The 27,990-nt window shown below is 46.1% G+C and overlaps 1 protein-coding gene and 1 non-coding gene across 2 annotated transcripts in view; both read right to left on the reverse strand.

Annotated features, from left to right (window-relative positions):
- LOC121580986 (laminin subunit alpha-3-like) overlaps nt 1–27,990 on the reverse strand; it is a 121,780-nt gene continuing 93,790 nt past the window's right edge. The window contains exons 38-70 of the mRNA XM_041896248.2: nt 27,529–27,690; nt 26,660–26,761; nt 24,959–25,042; nt 24,561–24,791; nt 12,092–12,205; nt 11,009–11,127; nt 10,672–10,853; nt 10,481–10,534; nt 10,217–10,368; nt 9,570–9,680; nt 9,316–9,427; nt 8,904–9,071; nt 8,429–8,625; nt 8,106–8,222; nt 7,462–7,616; nt 6,683–6,824; nt 6,461–6,560; nt 6,226–6,342; nt 5,849–6,019; nt 5,492–5,643; nt 4,936–5,148; nt 4,559–4,707; nt 4,305–4,467; nt 4,035–4,162; nt 3,474–3,621; nt 3,220–3,318; nt 2,961–3,124; nt 2,669–2,786; nt 2,280–2,420; nt 1,981–2,129; nt 1,635–1,766; nt 1,101–1,224; nt 1–795 (exon numbers count right to left, since the gene is read on the reverse strand). Of these exons, the coding sequence (XP_041752182.2) occupies nt 790–795; nt 1,101–1,224; nt 1,635–1,766; nt 1,981–2,129; nt 2,280–2,420; nt 2,669–2,786; nt 2,961–3,124; nt 3,220–3,318; nt 3,474–3,621; nt 4,035–4,162; nt 4,305–4,467; nt 4,559–4,707; nt 4,936–5,148; nt 5,492–5,643; nt 5,849–6,019; nt 6,226–6,342; nt 6,461–6,560; nt 6,683–6,824; nt 7,462–7,616; nt 8,106–8,222; nt 8,429–8,625; nt 8,904–9,071; nt 9,316–9,427; nt 9,570–9,680; nt 10,217–10,368; nt 10,481–10,534; nt 10,672–10,853; nt 11,009–11,127; nt 12,092–12,205; nt 24,561–24,791; nt 24,959–25,042; nt 26,660–26,761; nt 27,529–27,690 (4,476 nt within the window). The 3' untranslated portion in view covers nt 1–789. The remainder of the gene's footprint in view (nt 796–1,100; nt 1,225–1,634; nt 1,767–1,980; nt 2,130–2,279; nt 2,421–2,668; nt 2,787–2,960; nt 3,125–3,219; nt 3,319–3,473; nt 3,622–4,034; nt 4,163–4,304; nt 4,468–4,558; nt 4,708–4,935; nt 5,149–5,491; nt 5,644–5,848; nt 6,020–6,225; nt 6,343–6,460; nt 6,561–6,682; nt 6,825–7,461; nt 7,617–8,105; nt 8,223–8,428; nt 8,626–8,903; nt 9,072–9,315; nt 9,428–9,569; nt 9,681–10,216; nt 10,369–10,480; nt 10,535–10,671; nt 10,854–11,008; nt 11,128–12,091; nt 12,206–24,560; nt 24,792–24,958; nt 25,043–26,659; nt 26,762–27,528; nt 27,691–27,990) is intronic.
- Nucleotides 14,474–14,526, reverse strand: LOC121581715. Its single transcript, XR_006003250.1, has one exon. It is a non-coding gene; the product is annotated as a U7 small nuclear RNA (small nuclear RNA).

Consider the following 27,990-nt stretch of genomic DNA (forward strand, 5'->3'; position numbering starts at 1 on the left):
TGCATTTCGTGGTTGATTTATTGTAGGAGGCTTAGGAGGTCACAGTAGATCAAATGATTTGGATGGATGCAGGCCAAGGTTGTCCTCAGGTACAAATGCTTGAGAGAGCATACAGTAAGAGATGCATGACGATGATGCACACAAACTCCAACACTGCTTATGCATAACAATGATGCACTGCTTTATCCAATACTCAGAGATTCCCTGTGTAATGTTCCAGTATACACTTCAGGTATTCACAGGCCGTAACTATTATTATTAATACCTAGTGCAACGTTCCAATTCTACGCCCTCAGTCATTCCATAGTATAATAATATTATCATATTATGATCGTTCTGGTATTTCAGTATAGACTATTGATCATTCATTAGTTCATTGGTCCTAGTCATTGTGAATAGGGAAAGCAGAGAGGGAGTGAGGGCAAGGAAATGACTTAACATCAGGCTGGCTGTAACCAGATGGATTGATGGACTGATGATGATAGTTAATGAGTGGGTTAATAGTTGCTTGTGAATCACTGGTCAGAAAAGTGGTTTATTGTCGTGAAACATGCTTAAGATAGAACAGTGTACAAATCAAAAGTGAAACAATGCTTATAAAATAAACATTTTTAATAGTTAATAGTTTGTATTTAATAATAGTAGTCATGATGATGTGGATGTCCATGCAGTAATGTGTTTATCAGTCACGTACAATAGCAATGGGCTTGTGCAAACAATGTGTGAGATGCTAATATCGCTCATGTCAATATCAATTTGTCCTCAATAGTCGGCAGCTCTTCATTCTCTTCATCTCTGGAAACAAAGCAGCACAACACAGTCAGAACAACTTATCAACAACATGCATGGGAAGTGATGAGTGGCTTGTTCCTAGGTAATCATAGCATAGTGTTTTTGCAAACTTGGATTGAAGTCTTGTTCCATCATTAGGACAAGGACAAATGAATATAATTGTGATTGGTATGGCAAACAAAAAACATCATGCTTTCCTGTTAGTGTCACTAGTTATTTGGTTATAAGGGTAGTCGTCAGTTAGGTAAGTCATTATTGTATGTTCATCATTGTTAATTGGGCTAGCTGAGTTCAATGTTCTTTCTCACCTTCCTGGAGGTGTTGCGGTCGAGCATCAGTTGTGGAGGTCTGTCAGCGCTACACATATCCAGCAGCACATCTCCTGTAGAGCTGAACTGACTCAGGTCCTCTGCTCTGTACAGAACGTTAGGCCTGCAACACAACACACACAGAGCAACGTTCAGGAGGGGGTACAACCAGGATAGTAACACTACATCTAATATCAATATCAGGACACCAGTGCACTATCAAATGTGAGCAATGAATGCAACAGAGATGTTAACATGAAACCTTTCCTACAAAAATAAACTTCTACCAGTTATGCTATGCTATGCTATTATGTATTGGTTGCATTTCATATTCGATGTGTGTATTTTTGGTATTCTGCAAGGCTCATATGCAAAAGGCTCTCAGTATGACTCCCTACTTAAATAAAGGTTGAATAAATAAAACTACAGCAACAACCATTATGATAACTACATATGTACTGTATCTAACAACTATTACTACTGTGTTGTGACTAATGTTATACATTATAATAATAAACAGTGATGTGAGTTTACCTTCTCAAGTAGAGGTTGGAGAGGCAGCCTTTGAAGGTGTCTTTCCCCAGGAACAGAGAGTCTGGCTTTGACACGAAGGAGTCTGAAATTATCTGCCCTCCCACATCCTCCTCATCTATCCACAGCTCGATACTGTAGGGCAACACAGCACATACATTCACATCTATGGTACTTTTTTCTTTTTCTTTTTTACAGTATATGTGTCTGTGGTTACCAATCTGTATAACCAGTGTGCACTGTACTGCCACAACAATAATGACTAAGTCTCAATCATCACCAATCCATCATGGTAAATTGTGGGTTTAATAGCCTTCTACCAATCTATGTTGAATGGTTGATGTTCTACCTTTGAGAAGCCTCTCTTCTGGTGGCAGTCAGGTAATGCCATTTGCCGTCCTGGTACTGCTTGCTAGATTTAAAAGATCTCAAAACTTTGTCTTTGAACGTCAGAACCACATAGCCGTTGACCAAGGCAAGTTCGATGGCGCCAATGCTCTGTCGGAGAACCAGGTAAGGATAAATATAATTTCAAACAGTCAGCTCACTCACATTTGCTGTATCCTAAAACTAAAATGTCAAAACAACAGTTGAAGGAGGAAATATGGAGTGAGAGAGGGAGAAAAACAGGTGGTGTAGTCTACTAACCGACTCAGTGTTCTGCAGTAGGAGCCCATCTTTCTCAGAGCTCTTGAATCCCAGTGAGACTGTGACATCATTTGCCAGGCTGAAGCCTTTAAGAGCAGCTGACAGAGAACTGCCCACGTTAAACTCTGCTTTACGAGATGCCTGGAACACAGAGACATTATCATGCGGTTATTAACAGTGGACTGGAGTCAGTTACAGCATCTTGGTGGCATCAAAATACACAGTAGTGACACACATAAATGGCTTTCTGACAGTATAACTAGGTCTCCAGTGAGTGAAGATCATAGTGGTATGAATACAAATATAACGCCATGGTATTGATTTGATGTGGACAACACTTACAGTATTGACCATGTTTGAAAAAGGTTTAGTAAAAGGTGAAGACTTACCAGGAAGTCCGTGGGACAGCCCCGGCTGATGCCCACTTTTTCCTGGAAAGTGGGGTTCTTGCTGCTGAACTTGATGTTGTTCATGCAGGCCTTCAGTGGCTGGGTGGTGATGTTGTGTCTGTGAGCGAGAACACACAAACACAATGTCATTTAGACTCCTCTGGTCTGGTGTAGGGTTAGAGAAACAGTGTACTAGCAATAAGGCTAAGTTTGATCATCAAAATCGTAATGCCAAACATTAGCCAAACATACAAATAATAATGTTCCTAGTAAGTGGGTGAAAAGCACCCACCTTTCTCTCAGGGCTTGTGGTAGGCCACCGATGTAGTAGTCTGTGAAGTCTCCAGGGGTGTACTGGACTTTAGCCTTGACCACCTCAACGCCTGCTACACGGATCTTCATCTCTTGGAGTCCTTTGGACTCGATGATGATCAACACTTCTGCTGAATCTGCATTCTAAAGAGAAGGAAAATCAGGGAGAACTATTTTAGCAAAACAATGTAAATTCTACAAATAACCAAATATCATCTATCTAGCGCCAACTGCCTTACCACTGGGAAGACTTTGGTAGCGCTTTGTACTGGTTCACTGAGCAGGTTACTATGGATGACAACGTAGCCTCTCTCAAACGTCACACTGTAGTAGATGTCCTACGAAAAGAAGAAAACAAGTAACGTCAAAAAACACAGTCAGTGGACAAACTGACAAGAGTAGAGAAACCTAACAGCTACTCAAGTGTCAACGATGGTACATTGTCAACTTTACCACACCAAATGTTTCAATGTGAGCAGAGTAAGTAGCCTACCTCATTTCCAATGTAGCTGAGAAGCCCATTCTCTGAGCGAGTGGAGATGGTCTGGCCCAGGAGTAGGGTGGACGTTGTAGCACCTACGGTGGACACCTTGGCATAACCAGTCCCCTCAAAGTAGTCAAACACCACTGGTTGGATATACCTGGGCACAGAGGGATTCAATCAGAATAGGGTTAAGGTTGTTGACTGTAAAACTCAAGATTTGATCAAGACTAATTGGGGAGCTACACTGGGTGGTCGGGAAAACAGAAAACACAAAAATAGAACTGGAGAGTACTTTTGCTGCTCACAGAGCCACGCTGCTAACACCCAGGTTTCACTCAACTCAATAGGAACGACTTGCGCTATGCTAGAGTTAAGTGTCCAGTTTAGCAGGCCACTTAACATGTTCAGCAGTCAAGTGATAGACTGGTGAGATTAACTGTATAAGGACTCTGAGGAATATTGATTATGGGACCGTTATTCTTTGTTGTCCTCTGATCCAGGAGCATTATCTCCAATCAATACCTCATTAGGCTTTGAGTAGCTCTACCAATCTCTTTGTGTGATGCTTACCTCTTGCATGGTGTCTCCAGGTTGATCTTGACAGCATTCTTAAAGTTGTACAGACTGATGAATCTGTCATTGAAGGTGGACAGCTCGATGCATCCCTTATAGTTGGGGTAGTTGAGGGAGGCTGGAGGCTATAGAAACAACATTTTCAGATGTAATAAATGGTTTAAAATGCTTCAATCAGGAATCGTAATGCCACCTCCAGTAGTCACTGAAAAAGGTCATTTTCAGTCAATGTCATACAATTATTTTGTTATGAAGTCAGGTGCTTACAGTGAAGTTGGAGGGGTAGCCCCCGACATAGAAGACCATGTCACTAGGGTCCAGGTTTAGAAGGTTCCTGGTCACCTCTCCCTGCTTCCTGCTGGTCTGAGGTGGGTCCGGCTGGTTGGATGTGAACAGCTTTGTGAGGTTCACCTCTGCGTCTTGGTAAATTCTAAGAGATTGTAAGAGGTCAATGTTAGATCAGGGTTACTCACTCAAATCTAATTTCCCAAGACTTTTGATGGTCAAAGGTATAGTTTTACCTGCGCAGGTCCACCTTGTCAAAGAAGGAAGGCTCAGAGGGAGACCTAGTGATGTAGTCTGTCTTGATCTCATACTCTTCTCCATCCAGATTGTACACACAGAACAGCACATTCTTCCTCAGGGCCATGCCGATGTAGTTTTTAGACGACTGTGGGAGAGAGAGGTGAGGACAGACAGTGGGAGCATTTCCAACCACAAGCAAACTGTCAAATCTATATGTGCCATTATTTCAATTGCGAAATATACACATGTATTAGGAGAATGCCGACTGAAGTGCCAGAGAGAGCTTTTCTGAACCAAAAGCAAACTGTCAAACCTATATCATCCATTTTTATTTCATTAGGAGAATAGGTACTACATGGTCCAGTCCACTCACGTCTTGGTTGCCGAGGTAGAGTACGAACATGTCTCCCGTGTCTGTGGTCGTGGTGGCCTGTCTGCGTCTGCGTGTTCCGTCCCCTCTGTTGATGGGGATCTCTGGTCTCTGCAGGGACAGGGACAGGGCCGTGTATGCCTTCAGGTCTTCCATATCACTAGGGGGACGCAGCTCCACGTGGCCCTCCCCACTGAACTTCATAGGGACCACAATCTGGAGAGACAGGAGAAGGAGACAAGGAGAGAGGTTGTACAGGGTTACTAAGGGACCAGCAGTGTAAAGAGAAATCAGTGTTCTCCTTTATGGGAATAACAACTGTCCATCAAATTCCCCAAAGGGCTCTGTCAAGACCTAAACCTGCAATCCTTCAAACTGAAATGAATCTGACTCCATATATTAACGTCTTACTTCTCAACAGCACTCACTGCTGGAGAGACTGTATGGCCAGCGGAAGGGGTAACAGGTTTTACACAGTGGGCATATCTGGTGGGGTGAGGACCCAGGGTGTGTGTGTGTGTGTGTGTGTGTGTGTGTGTGTGTGGTGGTAAATTCATACCCTATTGGCTGCGTCTCTAGCCTGCTCAATGAGCTCCTTGATCCTCTTGATGTTATCAGAGACATTGGTGACAGGGGAGAGCTGAGAGCTGAGATCCTCCACCTCCAAGATCTTATCCTGCAGAGACGGGATGGTTTTCAACAGATTCTTCACTGTGGATGGGGGGAGAGACATGAGAGAGAGAGAGAGAGAGAGAGAGACAACATTTAATAAGATAAGTCATATTTATTTATTCTACCTTTATTTACCCAGTGAGGTCCATTGAGAAAAATCTCTTTTTACAAGGAAGCCCTGTCTATGGGTGTATAATATTCCCTCCAGCCTATGCAGACATAGGTTAGTGGAGTGATCCTTCACCTGATTTGTCCACATCGTCCATGATGCTGCCGAGGTTGGAGTCAGAGGGCATGACGTTGATCTTATCCACTTCCTCTCTGATGGCGTTCAGTCTGTCCATGGTGGTGCTGGCCGTGTCATTGGCGGACGCTGCCTTCCTTTTCGCCTGATCTAGCATGTATCCTATATCATCTGAGAGAAGGAGAGGCGAGAGGGAATGAGGGAAGGAGGAGAGGGGGAAGGAGGGAAGGAGGGATTAGCGATGAGGGGATGATGACACTTAAATCAAAGCACTCTCATAACTCATATTTTGCTCTTCCATTGATCAGTAAATGTTCCATAATTTGAGCTGATCTATCAGATAACCTCTGGTCCTCCTACTACCCGAGTCAATGTACCTCTCTGGATGTTGTTCAGCTTTGCCAGGTCATCCAGCAGGTCCTTCTCCAATGCTTTCTTCTTATTCTCTGCGTCATTCAGGCGCTTCTTCTGGGCTGTGAGGTCATCAGAGGCCTCTGTCGAGTCAAAACAGAGCTCAGTTAAGCCTTAACTATGCCATTCAATTTAGGCCATATGTTTTTGGTTGGCTCCTTACGCACTCTAAAAACTATATTACAACTTATAGCAACATACCTTTGAGATCTTTTTCTGCATCCTTGGCTTCTGTCAGTAGGTCATTCCCGCTTTCTCTCAGATTCTTAGCTCTCTGTGTCAGGTCCTCTTTCTTCACATCCTAGATTGAAAATAAAATATTGCTAAAACAGAAGGTGGACCAAAGCCACATCAGCTTAGAGTTCGGTGCTGTGGAGTTAATATCGCCCTGGTATGGGTCTAGTGGCTAGACTGTGGACTCACCTTTAGGGCCTTGTCAGCTGCATCCTTGGCCTCCTTGGCTGCCTTCTCTGCAGCATTGACTGCATCTGTGATGTTCTTGTAGGCCTCAATGGCGTCTATGGCATCACGCACATCAGAGCGGCCACTCGAGTCCCTTACAGCACTATGACATAGGAAGACGAGAGAGAGAAGGGAAAGGAGGAAAGAGAGAGGGGGGGGGGGGAGAGTGCGAGAGAGGGGGGTAGAAAGAGACAGAGGAAGGAAGGGAGAACAGAGAACAGAAGAGAGAACAGAAGAGAGGTAGAGAGAGAGAGTACCAATGTAAACACAAGCATCTGGATTTTCAGAAATGTCAATAAACCAACTGGAACAACAAACATGCAGCCTGAGGGGGATCTAGCGGATGGCAGATCTCTCTGGCACGACCCACTGAGGATGGAAACCACCCAACATAAACTTACCTGTTAAAGAACCATAACTACCACTACTAACACTACTTCAATACTATGTAGTTTATGCTTAGGGAACCTTTTGAGTTGATACTTTATTTTTATCTTTAATTACGTGCTGCTGAGGAATTATCGGTTTTCTTTTTATATTGGTCTTTCCTGTGACTGAGCTTATGAAATGTAAGTCAAAGAAATTCCCACTGAAACTAACATGGACAATAAAGTATTGAGACCATTGCGCTTAAACTACAGAAACCAGAAGCAGAAACTGCCTTGTCCTCATAACCCAGGACCCATCCCAACACTGGTCTGAGAGGACATGTCCCCACATCCCAGGTCCCTATAACTCACTCCTGTAATTCCTTGGCCAGCTTGGCCAGGTTCTCAGCGTGTTTCTCTGCTCGCACCACAATGTCCTCCTTGGCCGCGGCCTGGGAGATGGTGTTGACCTTCTTAGTGAGGTCAGTCCTGGCCCCGTCCAGTTGGGCAGCTAGCTGTTCATACTCCTGGAGAGGAGAAAGACAACAGGGTCATATTCATTAGGCACCAAATGGAAGAAAACAGACTGAAACAAGGAGGGACTACCTGGACTTGTCCAATAACAAATGGTAATGTTTGCTTTCCGTTGCAAACTGTTTTGCTACATTTTGTTACCATATGCCCTAATGAAGAGAACAGAAGAACCACTGTGGGTACAGGAAATACAGGCAAGGACATACCATCCTCTTTACCTAAGGTCATATCAAACACAAGCATTGATTGTTATCTGAGAGGCTGGCAAGTTAGGACTCAACGACTAACATTTGAGAATCTAGAGCAACTGCTGTTATATTTCAAGTAATGTCAAAATATGGTGTGTACATTGGCTGTATCATTACACTAGTTATGATCATATGTGTACCAGTGATGAAAGATGCATCACTGACATATGTATATTGAATTTGACTATGCACTTGAGGTAATATACAGTTTACATGGCTGGTCTGTGTGCTTACAGTCTTGCTGTCATTCAGCATTCTCAGGAGGTCCTCTGTATTCTTCAGCTGATCTTCTGCCATGGCTATCTGGTCCTGGACCTTCTTACGCTCTTTCTTCAGGTCCTCCATACGTTTCTGAAGAACAAACATCATCAATTTGGTTAAGAGCCCATTAGGCCTATTGCCATAATATGTCACAAATAAAAAACGATTACCCTAACCAGGAAGTAACCATAGCAAGACAATAAACATGGTTACCGCACACAGTAACTGCCTATACATGATTGCATAGTACCATCATGTTAAAGGAAAATACTAAATACTGTGAATTATATTATTACCAGTATGTCTTTCAGTGCCTCTGAGTTGAGTCCGTTCTGAGAGTTGGCTTTCTTCACCATGTCCCCAGCCTGTTTCAGAGCCTCTTCCAGGTCCTTCAGTTTAGCTTCATAGTCCTTCAGAAGACCCTTCACCCTCTTGGCTGCTGCCTCATTCTGATCATACTGCTTGGTCACATTAGCCTTGATGTAGTCCAGCACTGGGAGAATAGAATAGAATAGAATAGAATAGAACAGAACAGAATAGAAATTGTCATTCTCGACCGAAAATAAAAAAGGCTCACTATTTGATTTGGTTGCGGATGGTATCAAACAAAGTAGACATCGTTATTGTGACATTATGCTTCTTATCTGTATCTTAACTCAACCTAATCCGGTCGTGTTCAAGAACATCAGAGTTACTGTTTGATCTTCTAATCTTATGAAAGAAAAGCTTTGAGGGATTTGAAGAGTTTTGGCTATACAGCAGAAGTCTTACGTTTCTGGGCCTCATCTTTTTCTTTCTCGGCTGCGTCTTTCTGGGGGTTGAAGTTTCTCTTCTCCATCTCTTTCACCATGCGTTCAGCCTCGGATAACATCTTAGCCAGTTTTTCACTGGGCACCACATCACCACTGGAACCAGACTCTTTCAGCTGCTGCAGCATGACTACACACAACACACACATTCAGGTTTATATATATATAGATATATAAGGGAGGGAGAGGAAGAGAAAGCAACAGAGGGAGAGAGGCAGAGAGACAGAAAAAGAGGGGGAAGGGGTGAGAGAGCGAAAACAGAGAAATAAATAAAAGGAAAGATGATAATATGGATAGAGAGATAGCTAGATAGACAGAGGGGGACAAAGAGATAGAGAACAGGCGAGTTAGCGAACAAGGACTTGGTTGTTTACCCAGGATCTTCTCGAGCAGGTTCTTAGCCTCAGTGTCCAGGTCTTTAGCTCTCCGATGGGTCTTACCCACATCATCCAGCACTTTCTGGGCATCCACAGCCCTGTCATCTGCCTGATGGACAACACAGACATAGACACAAACATGAGCTCTGCAAAGCCAGCATAAACACACCTAAAATAAAATAGAACACACACATTCCCACATATGACAGGGGGGAAAAAGCCACCAAGAAGGAAGAGTTCCAGTCCAGTACCTTTTCTTTGAGAGTGCTGATATCCTCGTTGACACTGAGACTGTCCTGCTCCAGCTGGCTAACCTTGGGCTTCTGACTGTTCACACTGGAACTGAACTTGTTCACCAGAGTCTGCGGAAGGAACACACAGTCTATTGTTTCATGCTTTATTATCAGATCAGATCAGATGAGATGGATAGAGAGAGCGAGAGCGAGAGAGCTACAGTACAATGGGATATGGTTGGTTGTTGACTCCTCAGGCTGTTTGAGAGTTTGATTGAGTGACTTGTTTACTCCTGTTGGTTTCATAAATGCTTACAGTGTATGCTCAAATGGAGCATATGAGCTGCTGAGATCCCAAACATGTGGGAGTTTAGCTCTGACATGTGTTGACATACAGCTCTGGGACATACTGACTGAGATCGCTTATCAGCAGGATTCTGGAATGTTCGAATAAGCACACACCCTTTACCGCTCTGTGTGTGTGTGTGTGTTTGGTGTGTGTGTGTGAGCATTGACACAGTCCACACGGTATCTGTATTTAGGTAATTTGCTATGCTTTGAAGTCCTCTCCAATCCTTTCTGTGGCCTGTGTAGCCAGAGGGCAGGGTGGTACACACCACAGCAGTAACAGTACATATATGCAATTAATATATCCAATATAATACCTTTGTCTCTGTGATGGCTTTCTCCAGCATTTTGAGTCGGTCCTGAGAGGAGGCGGAGATACTGGCGTTATCCAGCTGAGTCTTAATCCTGCCCAGCTCCTCATCCAGACGCCCCAGATCATTTAGTAAGGTCAGGGCACATTCATCACACTCTGAGAACACAGACAAATGTAATCAACAGCTGATCATGATGAGGTAGGTACCCCCATGTACTGTACTGTACTCTCATTGGATCCATCACACTGTCACAACAGAGACACTAACCTTGACACTGCTCATCTGTGTTGGTGTCCCCTGGCTCCAAAGTATTCTTGCACACTGCAGAAGGAGCAACATTATACATTTATTTATTTTGAAGAAGAAAAAGATCAACTGACAGTAAAGCTCTACCAATACACACAATGGGCCTAGTTTTTGAATGCGCCATCATATCTCAGTAAGGTATCCACACTCACCACCAGTCCTGGAGTCACAGCTGTTTCCGTTACCGCTACAATCACAAGGCCTACAGCTTCCTCCGGCTGTCAATGGATCACCATAGTAACCAGAGGCACATCGTTCACAACGGTCTCCTGTGTAGCCTGGTCGGCAAACACACTGGAACCCTCCAGCAACCTCTCTGCAACCCACCGCAAAACTATAGTGGAATGATGAAGAAACAAGAGTTTGTTTGGTACACTCAGATACTGGGCCAACCACGGTAAGTGATATACAGTACAAGGGATTGATTTCACCAAAGGAGCATCTACTATGGTTGACCTTGCCACTGATTGGTTCTTTGGTGACACTGACCTGTTAGCTGGCACACTAAAGGGGCACGGGCACACCCGGCATGATCTCTGGGCAGCGTCTCCATAGTAACCCTCTTTGCAGCGCTCACACCTGTCCCCGGCTGTGTTGTATTGGCAGTTCTGTCCAGAGGAAGAGTAGAAAGCATGCGTTAGACTAGAGCATGTGAGTATCAAAATAAGAGTATATAAATAGCCAAGTCACAAAGAAAATCTATAGCCTCACTAAGTTGTTGAAAAGTCCATAACAAATACCATAGTGAGTCTAAATACACTTTGTCCTTTTGTAGACATAGTCACACTGCCATGCCCCACCCCAGAGTAGATCCAACTACAGGCTACATTATGTAACTTCTTTTTTTATCTCCTATGGAGGGTGAAGGTTTATGGTAGAGAGGGATGCCAAACATTTCTGTCCTAATTCATCCCAAAGAGTGATGTTGATGGTACAGAGAGAGTGAGTTTTCAGCCTGGACTCCATAGGCCTAGATAGAGGCACAGGCCTGGTCTTGAGTGGCTTGCGTAAGATGAGAGGAGACAAGAGAGAGAGAGAGGGAGGGAGGGAGAGAGCGCGAGAAAGAGCGAGAGAGAAAGGGAGGGAGGGAGATGAGAGAGAGAGGGGAAGAGAGAGAGGGAGAAAAGGAGAGAGGAGAATAGAGTGCTGCATGGGCTTTTAGAGATCTAGTTTCACTGGGAGAAAGAGGAAGGTTCCCCTAGGGGCTAAAGTAGACCCATAACACATTTATATATGATCACATCTATTAAGGCAGACCCACATCATCCAATACTTGAGTGTGGTTAGCCCTGTGGCGTGGGTGTGAGGTCTAGACTATGACTTCTGGGCTGTGGATCACCCTGATGGAGTCACTGACATAGTAGGTGTTGCACAAGTGCTTATCACTGAATTCTTTAGGGCTTCTTTAGAGTCACAGGTTTTGAATGATTGTTATTCAGAACCACTGTGTATGTACAAGTTGATTTGTCGTATGTACGGGATACGCATGGTATACACCGTCCAACGAAATGCTATACTTGCAGGTTCCCTTGCGATCATGCGACAACAATAAGAAATAATAAAAGATCTTACCAGGCACCTCCCAGTCCTGTCGTCACACTCGTTGGCGAGGCTGTTACAGAAGCAGGGCACACAGCGACCCAGGTAGGGCCCACTGCCGTCTCTATAGTAACCACGAGCACATTTCTGGAACAGAGAAACACACAGACATTAATACAGACACATCAAATACATAGATACAACAATATCACACAGAAAAACAGAATTTTGAAAGTGATTTCTATCTCAATGGGACTCTCCTGGATGAATACGAGTTCTATCACAAACAGAACACAATCCTAAACACACATTTCAAAACGACACACTTAATTCCCACACAGAATAACATTTAACCATTCAAAGTGGCAGTGTTTGAGGAGATACAGGCTGAGTTTGTGTCAGCTAACCTGCCTAGCGACAGAGAATGATTGATCTCACAATGTCCCAAATCCCGAGTGGGGTGTGTCACCGCACCACGCTGAGTACAAGACTAGTGTGTATTCATCATTAACCCACCGCTGCCACTCAAAAGCCAAACACACCCTTTGCTCTATAGGATAACGGTCTGGAAGTCAACTGATATCCTACAAGTCTACCTCGTACACAGAGCAGCCAAACATACATTACAGTAAGTCTATTTGTAACCCAACAGACTTCCGACCTCGGCTTGAAATCCATCGTTTTACCTGGATCTGAGAGCTGGCATCTTGGTCGTCAAAAGACGGATACTGAACAGTCTGTCCTTGGTCATTCACAGAAGGATACTGGACTCTAGGGTTACCCTGGTCATTCACAGAGGGGTAATGTACTCTCTGTCCTCCCTGGTCATGTATGGAAGGGTAATGTATCCTCTGTGCCTCTCTGTCATTCTGTCTGGGATAGCGGTTCCTCTCTTCCCCGTTAATGGGTCTGTGTCCTGCACTGCACAGTCCCAGAAAGATTCCCCATAGCAGGGTCTGAAGCAGCATGCCTGTCCCTCTGCCTCTCCAGGGTCTGTGTACACGTGTGTCTGACATTGCTCACGTTTAGTCTGAAATAACTCCCTGCTCTCCCCTGCCTCTGCCTCTTAAACACACACACACACACTCCCACACGTAGAGGACACGCCCCTTCTCCACTCACCTACAGTGCCTTAGTCACCAACGCAGTTAGAACAGTGTAGCAACACCCACACACACTGACAGACAGGCATGTTAGTGTTGGGCGGTATCCAGATTTTCATACCGTCATACCGTTTCTGTACCATACCGGGGTTTACGGTATTACCGGAAGTGCACAAAACTATTTAGGCAACAGGGATCTTGATCCAGGAGGGGATTGAATGTGTCTAGTCTGCATACCAGTGTTTTTAACTAACATTCCACTCCATGTCATTGCCCAAGAAACTGGCCTTTCGGCAATCTCAACGTTCAATATGCAGCTGCATTTATGGCGGAGTTGCTAATTGGTTGTTGGAAATAACATCAATATTTTCCATGACAACATGTGGAGCCTCGAAAATATAGTTATTTTTTTACTTTATTGAAAATCAAACATCCAAACAAATGTATTACTATAACTACTTCCTAAAATACAATTTCACTTACACACAAAGGGTCTACAGGAAAATCTTCAGAATGTACATAAGCCTATTCATCCACATACAAAAAGGTTGCTAGGGTGTGGCTCCACCTGGGAGACTGAGTGAGTTTGGTTTTAATCGTGTGTTAATGTGTGTCTATAGATGTGTTCATAGGGTATATGTGTGAGCATGCCAGGGTGATTGTGTGGTTCTGTGAATAATAGTCAGAAATCTCCAGACAGTGCAGAAGCTACAGTCACACCTGAATCATGCAGTCTAAACACGATGCAGTAGAGACAGTTGGGTGTGGTAGTGTATGTATGTACTATCTGGTGTGGGGTGGTGAGTAACACCATCCCAGGTTGCCAGATGCCACGCCCGGCTATGTGTCAGGGCGCCTCTCCTTTTTCTAGCGCCACAGGGTACATATTATCAATTTCCTCTGAACACACCTGACTAGAGGATGTTGATGTCTCACACACACGTACACTCTCACTATGGTAACAGGGCTTCGAGCACAATCGCAAAATGGGGAAAACAACTAAATCAACCCACATGAAAAAATACTATTATATACTATGGTATAAATACTATAGTATTCACTGTAGTGTTTTGCAGACTAAACTGCAGTATACTGTAGTATTTACAGTTAACTATAGTATAAATACTGTAGTAAAAGAAAACTAGTATATACTGTAGAAATAATGTAGTGTTTTTGCGGACTGTAATATACTGTAATATTTACTGTAGTGTTTTTGCGGACTCTAGTATACTGTATATTTACTCTAGTGTTTGAGGACATTACTGTAGTATTTACTACAGTGTTTTTGTTTGATTATTTTTTACATTAAAATGGAGGCTTTCTACTTGAGGAAACCTACTTGAGAAATACTAAAAGAGCACATTTTCCATAACCTGTAAGACTGGGGTCTGAACTGTCACGATCGTCAGGGAGAGACCAATGCGCAGCGTTGAAGGTGAACATATTTAATATATAAATGATCACACGACCAAAACAACAGACGATAACGTGATGTCTACGGTTTAACACAAACCAAATAAGAACAAGAAACCACAAACACAAAGTGAAAGACAGACAGTTAAATATGGCTCCCAATCAGAGACAACCAGCTGACACTCGTTGCCTCTGATTGGGAGTCACTCAGGCCAACATAGAAATACAAACATAGAATTACACACCCTGGCTCAACATAACAGTGTCCCCAGAGCCAGGGCGTGACAGTACCCCCTAAAGGCGCGGACTCCGACCGCGCCAACAAATACCACAGGGGAGGGACCGGGTGGGCACTCCGCCTTGGCGGCGGATCCGGCTCCGGGCCTGATCCCCACTCCCTCTCCAACCCCCCAAAGTACCCCTGGTCCGGTCTGGCCCCGCTGGCCGGAGCTGGACTGCACACTGATGGAGCGGATTGCTCTAGCTCCGGCGTAACGCATCTGACCGGTGCCGGACCAGGCACCAGTGGAACAGGCACGGGCCGTGCCGGACCGACGACGCACACCACTGACTTGGTGCGGGGAGCAGGTGTAACGATTCCGGCAGTCTGAGTCGGTTGCTGTCTGTGTATTAGTTTTTCTGCTCGGGATCTCCAGTTTCCCGAGGGTTCTGGAACGCTCCCTGCCTGGTTGCCGGGCTACGTTGCTAGGCGGGAGCTCTCCTGATTTCCACACCTGCATTCCATCAGCAATCTGCACACCTGGCCCTGATCATCACCTTCATAAGCTCTGACCTGACATCCATTCCCTGCCGGATCGTTAGCCATGAACAGTATGTTTATCAGTGGATCAGCCTTAGAGCATGTAGCGTTAGTTTTGTTGTTTTGCACCTTGTTTGCTTGTTTTGTACTTACCTCCGTTTTGTTCCATCTGCAGTCACTCATCCGGAACCTTCACCCAACCTCTGCCTGATGGTCGGCGGCTGCCGAGCCATTACTGGACCTACCACTGCACCCTCTACAACTCATCCACGCCGCCCGCTCTGTTCCCTGGATTATTCAACATCACCCGTGGATCAGTTAAATAAACACTCACCTTTGACACCACTTACCTTGTCCTGGTCTGCTTCTGGGTTCTGGCTTAGTAAACCGTGACAGAACGATCCGGCCAGTATGAACCCAGCGGACCTGGACTCTGTTCGCCATGCCATTTCCCATCAGGAGAAGATGTTGGGCCATCATAGCACGGAGCTACAGGAGATCGCGTTGGCAGTTCGGAACCTTTCTACCGGTCTGACGGAGGTCCAGAACCAGTGCAAGTTTCCGGTGGAGGATCCACTACCGGTTTCACCCATCTCGCCTGCCGCTTCTGGAGCTGTGTCCTTCCGTGAGCCCAAGGTTCCGACGCCGGATAAATATGAGGGGGAGCTGGGAAGATGCCGTTCTTTCCTTATGCAGTGTGGGTTAGTGTTCGATCTACAGCCCTACTCTTATGCCACAGACAAGGCTAGGATAGCCTTTGTGATTGAGTTGCTGCGTGGTCGAGCGCTGGAGTGGGCTTCAGCCGTTTGGGAACGACAGGACCCCTGCATGGCTTCATACCAGGGGTTCACGGCCGAGATGAGGAAGCTCTTCGACCATTCCGTCCGAGGGAGGACGCAGCTAGGCGCCTGTTTTCGCTTCGCCAAGGAACTCGCAGCGTGGCCGACTTCGTGATCGAGTTCAAGACGTTGGCTGTGGAGAGTGGGTGGAATGAGGAGTCTCTGCAAGCGGCCTTTTACCAGGGTCTGTCGGAGCAGCTCAAGGATGAGTTGATCTCCTATCCGGAGCCTAGTGACCTGGACAGCTTGGTAGCCTTGTCTATTCGGGTGGATAATCGAGTCCGAGAGCGAAGGAGGGAGAAGCAATGGGTTCCGTCCAATCGATCAGCTTCTCAGGTTCCCGTCGGGTCGGTGATTGGACCAGAATACGTCGATCATCGTCCACCACACAGGATTAGTGGAGAGGTCCTGTCTCCCGATTCTGAACCAATGCAAGTAGGGCGGCACGGGTTAACCAAGGAGGAACGCCAACTCAGACGTAGGACTAACTGTTGCCTCTACTGTGGTGGTTCGGGACATTACCTCGCCACCTGTTCCCGGCGGTCGTCAAACTGCGCGGCTCGCTAAAGTTGGGAGGACTTTTAGCGAGCCAGTTTCGACCTCTCAATACCTCTGTCAGACCCCGTTTCCCGGCTACCCTTATGAACAGGAATCAGAGCTTAGCGATTAACGCTTTTATCGATTCAGGTGCCGATGGAAGCTTTCTTGATGCCGAGTTGGTGGAACAGCTGGGGCTTTCCAAGGAGCAATTGCCGGAAGCCATTGAAGCGACCACTCTGAACGGCAGTAGTCTGGCACGTATCACGATGAGGACTGAACCGGTTAAGATGCTGTTGTCGGGGAATCATTCTGAGATGATTTCATTCTTCATTCTGCCGTCTTCCCATGTTCCTCTGGTCCTTGGATACCCCTGGCTGAAGGAACACAATCCCACGTTCGATTGGGTGACGGGCAAGGTAACGAGTTGGAGCCTTGATTGTCATGCTAACTGTCTCAAGACTGCCTGTCCCCATTCGGTTCCCAGTCAGGTGATTGAGGCTAAACCCCCAGATTTGTCCCTGGTTCCCGAGACATATCACGATTTGGGGAAGTGTTCAGTAAGCAGAAGGCTCTGTCACTCCCTCCCCACCGACCATATGATTGTGCCATCAACCTGTTCCCTGGAGCTGTCTACCCCAAGGGAAGGTTATACAGTATCTCCCGACCTGAACGTGAGGCTTTGGAGACCTACATCAAGGAGTCCCTAGCTGCTGGTCTCGTTCGTCCCTCGTCATCACCCCTGGGGCAGGATTCTTCTTTGTGGGTAAGAAGGATGGCTCTCTTCGACCGTGTATTGATTATCGGGGGTTGAATGACATCACGGTCAAGAACAAGTATCCCCTGCCCTTGATGAGCTCTGCCTTCGACTCCTTACAGGGTGCTACGGTGTTCACCAAACTAGACCTACGCAATGCGTATCACATGGTCCGGATCAGAGAGGGGGACGAGTGGTTGACGGGTTTCAATACACCGATGGGTCACTTCGAGTATCAGGTGATGCCGTTTGGACTGACCAATGCTCCAGCGGTATTCCAGAGTATGGTGAACGACGTCCTGAGAGATATGATCGGTCTCTTTGTGTTTGTTTACCTGGATGACATTCTGATCTTCTCGAAGGAACCTTCCGACCACGTCCAGCATGTCCGGCAGGTTCTGCAGCGATTGTTGGAGAATCGCCTGTTCGTGAAGGCCGAGAAGTGCGAGTTTCACGCCCACACGACATCCTTTCTCGGGTACATCATCTCCAGGGGAGAGATTAGGATGGACCAGGAGAAGGTTAGAGCGGTTCTGGAATGGGCCCAGCCCGGTACGAGATTGCAGCTCCAGAGATTTTTTGGGGTTTGCGAATTTCTACCGCAGATTCATCCGGGATTACAGCCGTGTGGCCGCTCCGTTAACTGCCTTGACTTCCAGTATCAGGACCTTCAAGTGGAATCCGGAGGCGGATCGAGCGTTTCTGGATTTGAAGAGACGATTCACCAACGCACCGATTCTCTCTCAACCGGACACGGCCCGTCAGTTCGTCGTTGAAGTGGACGCGCGTCTGATGTGGGAGTTGGCGCCATCCTGTCGCAGCGATGCTCCACGGACAGTAAACTCCATCCCTGCGCCTACTACTCTCGTCGCCTTTCGCCTGCGGAGAGGAACTACGATGTGGGCAACCGGGAGCTTCTCGCGGTGAAACTTGCCTTGGAGGAGTGGCGCCACTGGTTGGAGGGGCGGAGCAACCGTTTATTGTCTGGACTGACCACAAGAATCTTGCTTACGTGCAATCGGCTAGACGTCTCAACTCCCGTCAGGCCAGGTGGGCGTTGTTTTTCGGGACGATTCAATTTTTTTCCCTGACGTTCCGACCTGGATCTAAGAACGGCAAGGCGGACGCCTTGTCCCGGATGTTCTCCAAGACGGAAGAGAGTGGGTCCAAGACCGAGACAATTCTCCCCCGGAACTGCGTCGTGGGAGCAGTTACGTGGAAGATTGAGGAGGAGGTGATGGCGGCCCTTCGGACGCAGCCCGGTCCCGGTAACGGTCCACCCGGTCGGTTGTTTGTGCCTGAGTCGGTTCGTCCTGCTGTCCTCAAATGGTCCCACGCCAGCAAGATGGCTTGTCACCCTGGCGTGGCTCGGACGATGGCGTTTCTTCGCAGACGTTTTTGGTGGCCTGCCATGGCCGAGGATACTCGGGGTTTTGTTGCTGCCTGCCCAGTGTGTGCGCAGAATAAGAGTACCAATCGGCCCAGCTCTGGACTACTTCACCCCCTTCCTATTCCCCGGCGACCATGGTCGCATCTGGCCCTGGACTTTGTCACTGGGTTGCCCGCTTCTGAGGGGAACACGGTCGTTCTGACTATCGTGGACAGATTCAGCAAGTTCGCCCACTTTGTGCCTATTGCCAAGCTTCCCTCTGCCTCGGAGACGTCCGAGATCCTGGTTAGGGAGGTTTTCAGGGTCCACGGTTTGCCCAGTGATATCGTTTCCGACCGTGGCCCTCAGTTTACCTCTGCTGTCTGGAAGTCCTTCTGTTTGGCCATTGGAGCTACAGTCAGTCTCACATCTGGTTTTCACCCCCAATCTAATGGTCAGGCGGAGAGAGCCAACCAGAAGATGGAATCCACGCTACGCTGCCTTGTCTCTTCCAACCCCACCTCCTGGGTCTCTCAGTTGCCTTGGGTTGAGTATGCCCACAATACTCTCCCCTACATCTGCCACTGGGATGTCTCCCTTCCAGTGCCTGTATGGCTACCAACCTCCCTTGTTCCCTTCTCAGGAGAAGGAGCTCTCAGTGCCCTCTGTTCAGGCCCATATTCGTCGTTGCCACCGGACCTGGCATCGGGCCAGAAAGGCACTCCTTAGAGTTTCGGACCGGTATCAGCTCCAGGCGAATCGTCGCCGGATCCCCGCTCCCACCTATACCATCGGAGATAGGGTCTGGTTGGCCACACGGGATCTTCCTTTACGGACTGAGTCTAGGAAGTTGTTACCGAAGTTCATTGGTCCGTTTGTGGTGGAGAAGGTGATCAATCCGGTGGCAGTTCGACTCAAACTATCGAGGACGCTCAGAGTCCATCCCACCTTTCATGTCTCCTGCCTCAAGCCTGTTTTCCTCAGTCCTCTGTTGCCTCCTCCGCCTCCTCCTCCTCCTCCTCGGATGATCGGAGGTGGTCCTGCCTACACGGTGCGACGCATCATGGATTCCAGACGGCGGGGCCGGGGTTTCCAGTATCTCGTGGACTGGGAGGGTATGGTCCTGAAGAGAGGAGTTGGATTCCGCGGCGACAGATCCTAGATGCTGACCTCATTCGTGACTTCTACCGCCTCCATCCTGGCGCTCCGGGAGTCCGCCCGGTGGCGTTCGTCGGAGGGGGTACTGTAACGATTCCGGCAGTCTGAGTCGGTTGCTGTCTGTGTATTAGTTTTTCTGCTCGGGATCTCCAGTTTCCCGAGGGTTCTGGAACGCTCCCTGCCTGGTTGCCGGGCTACGTTGCTAGGCGGGAGCTCTCCTGATTTCCACACCTGCATTCCATCAGCAATCTGCACACCTGGCCCTGATCATCACCTTCATAAGCTCTGACCTGACATCCATTCCCTGCCGGATCGTTAGCCATGAACAGTATGTTTATCAGTGGATCAGCCTTAGAGCATGTAGCGTTAGTTTTGTTGTTTTGCACCTTGTTTGCTTGTTTTGTACTTACCTCCGTTTTGTTCCATCTGCAGTCACTCATCCGGAACCTTCACCCAACCTCTGCCTGATGGTCGGCGGCTGCCGAGCCATTACTGGACCTACCACTGCACCCTCTACAACTCATCCACGCCGCCCGCTCTGTTCCCTGGATTATTCAACATCACCCGTGGATCAGTTAAATAAACACTCACCTTTGACACCACTTACCTTGTCCTGGTCTGCTTCTGGGTTCTGGCTTAGTAAACCGTGACAGCAGGAGCGGGCCGGACCGGGCTGACGAAGCGCACCACTGACTTGGTGCGGGGAGCTTGGATGGGCCGGACTGGGCTGGCGACGCGCACCACAGACTTGGTGCGGAGAGCAGGAACGGGCCGGACAGGGCTGACGAAACGCACCACAGGCTTGGTGCGGGGAGCAGGAATGGGCCGGACTGGGCTGGCGACGCGCACCACAGACTTGGTGCGGAGAGCAGGACCGGGCCGGACAGGGCTGACGAAACGCACCACTGACTTGGTGCGGGGAGCAGGAACAGACCGGACCGTACTGGGGACACACACCACTGGCCCTACACCGGGATCTGGAACGGGCCGGACCGGACTGGCAACACACGCCAGTACCTCTCGCCGTGCCTCTACATCCTCCATCCCCTCTTCGACCAGTGGCCCCCGTAACCTGGCGGCCTCCTCTGGCAACCCGCTGGGCCGCTCTATCGCGGCCTCCTGCTGGTCCGACGTCGTGAGCCCCCCCCTAAAAATTTTCTGTGAGTCTCTCTTCCCCGTGGGCCAGGCCTCGATAATTCTCGCCCAACTCTCGCTCTTCTGCTTCCAATCTCCGCCATTCAGCTCCTCATTCGGCTTGACCCAGTCGAAGCTCTGCCTCCACTGTTGCCAAGTCCACCCACTCTGCTCCTCACTAGGCTGCTTGGTCCAGTTCTGGTGGTTTCTTCTGTCACGATCGTCAGGGAGAGACCAATGCGCAGCGTTGAAGGTGAACATATTTAATATATAAATGATCACACGACCAAAACAACAGACGATAACGTGATGTCTACGGTTTAACACAAACCAAATAAGAACAAGAAACCACAAACACAAAGTGAAAGACAGACAGTTAAATATGGCTCCCAATCAGAGACAACCAGCTGACACTCGTTGCCTCTGATTGGGAGTCACTCAGGCCAACATAGAAATACAAACATAGAATTACACACCCTGGCTCAACATAACAGTGTCCCCAGAGCCAGGGCGTGACATGAACGGATAGCTCAGAGCTTCTGCTCTTTTCTATAACCTGTAGGTAACACAATATATGGTCTATACTTGGCATGTAGGTATCTCACTTATGGGTGGCACAAATTGGGATATGGGGGAGGGGAATGGGCAGGGTATAAATTAAATACTGTTAAAAAAGTGGTGTTTTTGCAGATAATACTGTAGTATTTACTACAGTATTCTACAGTATACGATACTAAGTACTACAAATGATCGAGGGATATTACAGTGTGTGGTATAGTATTATACAGTATACCACAGTTTACTTCACAATTCTATAGTAAATACTGTAGTATTTTATAGTAAACAGTAGTATTCTTTCATGTGGGAAGTCAAATGAAAATCTATTACAAAGTCATCAGGACCTTGTTAATAAGCTATTGCCAGTGAAACAAAATCGAAGCTTCCTTGGCATGTCAAACTCCCATCCCTAAGGGTTGCACACGGGCAATTCCATGGTAACAAAGTGATGCTGAGACCAATGATTGCAAAGTTAAACAAACCATACAACTCTCTGCACAATGACGACTTAAGGCTCCAATATGTAACTTTTTGGGAGATGTGAATTACAGATCTAAGAAGCGGTAGATGTGTGCTATTTCTATGCTTCCCGTTCTTACATTTTGGTTTTTGTGTCTTTTACTTATGTTTTTGTACACCAGCTACAAACAGCTGAAAATACAATATTTTTGGTTATGGAAAATATATTTCACAGCGATTTAGATGGTACAATGATTCTGTACACTATATTTGCTCTTTTTTTTCCCACAAACTGAAATTAAGCAAACTATTACAAGTTTAGCAACCAGAAAAGTGCGATTTCTGCATAGTGCATCATTAAAAAGAAATTCACTGTACATTTTACAAAAACACATTTACTTGAACAGTGCAGATGCAAAGTTTGGTAACAGAATGACGATTTGTGTGGTTTGTGCCGTCATTCTGTTACCAAACATTGCATCTGCACTTTTCAGTGGAAATTGTTAAAAGTTGTCCTTGTGCATAGAGTTGTATTGTTTGTTTAACTTTGCAATCATTGGTTTTTGTTTGACATCAATTTTAAAGGGAAAAATCTGAGTGTCAGCATCACTCTGTTAACGTGGAATTGTCCATACCAAAAATACGTACATTTACAGTCGAGTGATGTACAGCATTCAATTTAATAAGTGGATTCTAAGGGGGAAAATGCTTCCATCCAACTTTTCCTAATTGGAGTAGGAGACCCACCCACGCACTAAACAACCTCAGGGAAGAATTAGGTTCTAACGTTATAAATGATGTACTGTATGTTTGTTATTGTATTTGATTTTAACTGCTGTTACCATGCCACAGCGGAGTGGTTTACAGCAGTAGTATAATCTTTAATATTATGTCTGCATGATTGTGCATCTTATCCCTCTCCCTCGGGCTACTGGGTTTGGCTGATGAAACACACACACTTTTTTCCGGGACATTCCACAAAGGCTTGTTTAAACCGTTGGCTCTTCGATGGGCTGATGGATTTTTCCTCTGCCTGCCAGTAACCTCACTCACCCCAGGCTGGGCGTGGCACCATTGTTAGGGCGTGTCACGACAAACACCCCACAGCGAGGAGGGGAGTTCTCACTCTTCTCTTCTCGAAAATGACTAGATCGGTCGGTCGACACCTCTCCCTCTCAGCCCCTCCTCTCTTCTTCTTCTTTCTCTCTCTTACTTTCTCCTAATCCTTTTCTCCCTCCGTCTCTCCCCCGCTCTTTCCCAATCCCAAACCGACCCCTTGGCCATAGCTCCCAGCCCTTACACACTATTAACTCATATCCAAATAATGTTGTTGACTCGTCCTATACTCGTATGTGGCCAAAGCATAAATTGGAGAAAATAAACACTTCAGAAACCCCACCTCAAACTTTGAAAAAGTTATTGCTATTTCCTCATAGAACATGATGTCATCTCCCTGAGGATGATGAGTTGGCCAATCAGCGGTCTACTTGCATGAATATTTTTAATGACCGTATACGCCCACAACACTCTGTTGTTGGGGTAAACCCACACCATTCCACCACAGAAAAGCTGCTTTTTGTCATACTTAATTATTTTTTTTCGGAAGGAACACTATTACAATCATATTGTACACTGAGTGTAGAAAACATTAAGAACAACTTCCTAATATTGAGTTGCACCCCCCATCCATCCCCTTTTGCCCTCAGACCAGCCTCAATTTGTCAGAGCATGGACTGTACAAGGTGTTGAAAGCGTTCCACAGGGATGCTGGCCCATGTTGACTTCAATGCTTCCCACAGTTGTGTCAAGTTAAGCACCAATTTGTAAGTCGCTCTGGATAAGAGCGTCTGCTAAATGACGTAAATGTAAGTTGGCTGGATGTCGGGTGGTGGACCATTCTTGATACACACGGGAAACTGTTGAGCATGAAAAACCCAGCAGTGTTGCAGTTCTTGACACAAACCGATGCGCCTGGCACCTACTAACATACCCTCTTCAAAAGGCACTCAAATATTTTGTCTTGCCCATTCACCCTCTGTATGGTACACACACTCAATACATGTCTCAATTGCCTCAAGGTTTAAAATCCTTCTTTAACCTGTCTCCTCCCCTTCATCTACATATTATTATTATTTTTTTTTACATCTACACTGATTGAAGTGAATTTATCAAGTAACATTAATAAGGGAACATAGCTTTCACCTGGATTCACCTGGTCAGTCTATGTCATGGAAAGAGCATGTGTTCTTAATGTTTTGTATACTCAGTGTAAGTAATTATAGGTCATATTTCATAGAAATCTGGAAACACTGGGCACTGGGAAACACTGGGTTACTTTAAAATTATTATATATGATCCCTGTAGATCTACATGAAGCACCTAGGGGACTAAGAGTGAATGAGATCTGAGTCTCACCTGGCAGGAGTCTCCTCTGTAGAGAGAGGAACAGGCACACTCTTCCACGGTGCTGGCAGGGCCCCCGGCCCCCATGTCTGTGGCCTCCTCCAGGCCCACCTCCCCCAGGCTGAGTCTCTGGCTCTGGGTGAAGTAGAGGGCCCGCACCCTCAGACCCACCATCCCTGCCAGGACTGCCATCAGATCCTCTCTGGACACAGGACGGTTGGTGCCGGCGTGACGCCAATTCCCCTAAACAGAACAGACAGACAGCGGTTGGTGAGGGATTGGAAACGTATGTTTCATGGACAGATCAAATGTTATTATATGTGTTTTAAAGGTGTTGTTCACAACAGATAGCATGGAATAAGGACTCAGCTTCACCACTTTTTAGGTATGAAAAACTCGGTTTTCTTTACCTCCACTAGCTGGACTCTTCCCTGGTGGAGTCTGTCAGGATTAGGGGTCTGTGGGGCCATGTGCACCAGGGTCATCTCCTGGCCCTGAGGAATTCACAGAGAAATAACACTGGGTTACTCAAAACAGGAAGTCATCATGACTTATAAAAACTACCAGTCTAAAGTTTGGACACACCTACTCATTCAAGGGTTGTTCTTTATTTTTTACTATTTTCTACATTGTAGAATAATAGTGAAGACATCAAAACTATGAAATAACACATATGGAATCATGTAGTAACCAAAAAAAGTGTTAAAGAAATCAAAATATATTTTATATGAGATTCTTCAATTAGCCACCCTTTGCCTTGATGACAGCTTTGCACACTCTTGGCATTCTCTCAACCAGCTTCATGAGATAGTCACCTGGAATGCATTTCAATTAACATTTCTTTCCTTCTTAATGTGTTTGAGCCAATCAGTTGTGTTGTGACAAGGTAGGGGTGGTATACAGAAGATAGCCCTATTTGGTAAAATACCAAGTCCATATTATGGCAAGAACAGCTCAAATAAGAAAAGAGAAACAACTGTCCATCATTACTTTAAGACATTAAGTTCAGTCAATATGGAACATTTCAAGAACTTTGAAAGTTTCAAGTGCAGTCGTAAAACCCATCAAGCGCTATGATGAAACTGGCTCTCATGAGGACCGCCACAGGAATGGAAGACCCAGAGTTACCTCTGCTGCAGACGATAAGTTCATTAGAGTTACCAGCCTCAGAAATTGCAGCCCAAATAAATGCTTCACAGAGTTCAAGTAACAGACACATCTCAACATCAACTGTTCAGAAGAGACTGTGTGAATCAGGCCTTCATGGTTGAATTGCTGCAAAGAAACCACTACTAAATGACACCAATAAGAAGAAGAGACTTGCTTGGGCCAAGAAACACAAGCAATGGACATTAGACTGGTGGAAATGTGTGCTTTGGTCTGGAGTCCAAATTGGAGATTTTTGGTTCCAACCGCTGTGTCTTTGTGAGACGTGGTGTGGGTGAACAGATTATCTCCGCATGTGTATTTTCCACCATAATTCAAGGCACACTTAACCAGCATGGCTACCACTGCATTCTGCAGTGATACGCCATCCCATCTGGTTTGGACTTAGTGGGACTATCATTTGTTTTTCAACAGGACAATGACCCAACACACCTTCAGGCGGTGTAAGGGCTATTTACCAAGAAGGAGAGTGATGGAGTGCTGCATCAGATGACCTGGCCTCCACAATACCCCGACCTCCACCCAATTGGGATGAGTCAGACCGCAGAGTGAAGGAAAAGCAGCCAACAAGTGCTCAGCATATGTGGGAACTCCATCAAGACTGTTGTAAAAGCATTCCAGGTGAAGCTGGTTGAGAGAATGCCATGAGTGTACAAAGCTATCATCAAGGCAAATGGTGGCTATTTAAAGAATCTCAAATATAAAATATATTTTGATTTGTTTAACACTTTTTTGCTTACTACATCATTCCACGTGTGTTATTTAATAGTTTTGATGTCTTCACTATTATTCTACAATGTAGAAAATTTTAAAAATAAAGAAAAACCTTTGAATGAGTTGGTGTGTCCAAACTTTTGACTGGTACTGTATATGACTTATACACCAATTAGAGAGATGTCATAATTAGCAGTGAGTGATGATACAGTGTGTCATACTGTACGTACACTAAGCAGGACATCAGGTCTGCGGTGCATCAGCGACATCCCCTCACTGGGAATCCCAAAAGATTTAGCCTGGTAGGTGAGGTAGCCCCCATAGGACGACACCTGAGACAGGAGCGGAATACTATCAGCAGGGTTGGGTAGGTTACTTTCTAAATGTAATCCGTTACAGTTGCTAGGTATCTGTCCAAAATTATCATCAGTAACGTAACTTTTGGATTACCCAAACACAGTAACATAACCTGATTACTTTTGGATGACTTTCCCCTTAAGAGATGTTAGAAGAAGACAAAAAGGATCCACATTTGGTGTGTTATTATAGTGGTCTCTGACTTGTGTTCAGACTCACTCAGCTGGAACAAATTTAACAAACTTACACCTTTTTTAAATGCTGAATTGAATGTTATTGAGAAAACAGAAAGGTGTCATCATGTATTTTTTCGCAAACATCCTTTCTGAATTCAAAAGTAATCCAATAACTAATCTAGTTTTTCAAAAGTATCTGTAATCTGATTACAATATTTTTGCTGGTAACATAACTGATTACAGTTACAGTTTTTTTGTAATCCGATTACATGTAACTGATTACATGCAATCAGTTACTCCTGAACCCCGACTATCAGTCAGAGTCACTGGGACTGGTTCAGGACACAGTGTAGAACTGTTAAAAGCACTGGTAGTTAGGCTCAATGGCAGCTGCTTGAAGCCCTGCCTTCTCCTGTACTTGTCACTGAATACACAGCTAAATAACAACTGATCAAATGTTTTTTTTAAAGACCTTCCAAATATTACGGAAACATGTCCTCTTTTTTTAAATGAGCTATTCTATTCAAAAGTACATGTCATCCTCTCAAGTTCCACTCTCGACTCACCCGGTCTCCCAGGTAGGATGGTGGCGCTACCCAGTGGAGGAGCTGGGTAGTGCCAGGCAGCTCCTGTACGTCTGCTACCACAGTGTTACTGGACGGGTTGAGGACTGATGCCACCTCCTCCTGATCAGCCCTCTCCAGACGCCAGCCAAGCATGTCCATAAACTAGTGGAGGCGGAGGGAAAGAGGATTGTACTATATATTATAGGCCTATGGTTTGGTAAAATGCCATTATGTACATATTAATATAATAGCATGCTGTGTGCAATGGAGTGCAATGGGGTTATGTTCCGCAGGTTTGGCAAAAGCTGTGGGTATATCCACTCTATGGAATCTTGGTTGTTTCAACGTGAATAATTTGGCGAGATAAGGGTTTGATCATGTGTCTGAACAGGTACAGTATAATTACAACTCATTTCACATTTCTATGGCACGGAAAGAATGTGTCAATGAAAATGCCTATAA

Source organism: Coregonus clupeaformis, chromosome 14 (assembly GCF_020615455.1).
Source record: "Coregonus clupeaformis isolate EN_2021a chromosome 14, ASM2061545v1, whole genome shotgun sequence".
Lineage (NCBI taxonomy): Eukaryota > Metazoa > Chordata > Actinopteri > Salmoniformes > Salmonidae > Coregonus > Coregonus clupeaformis.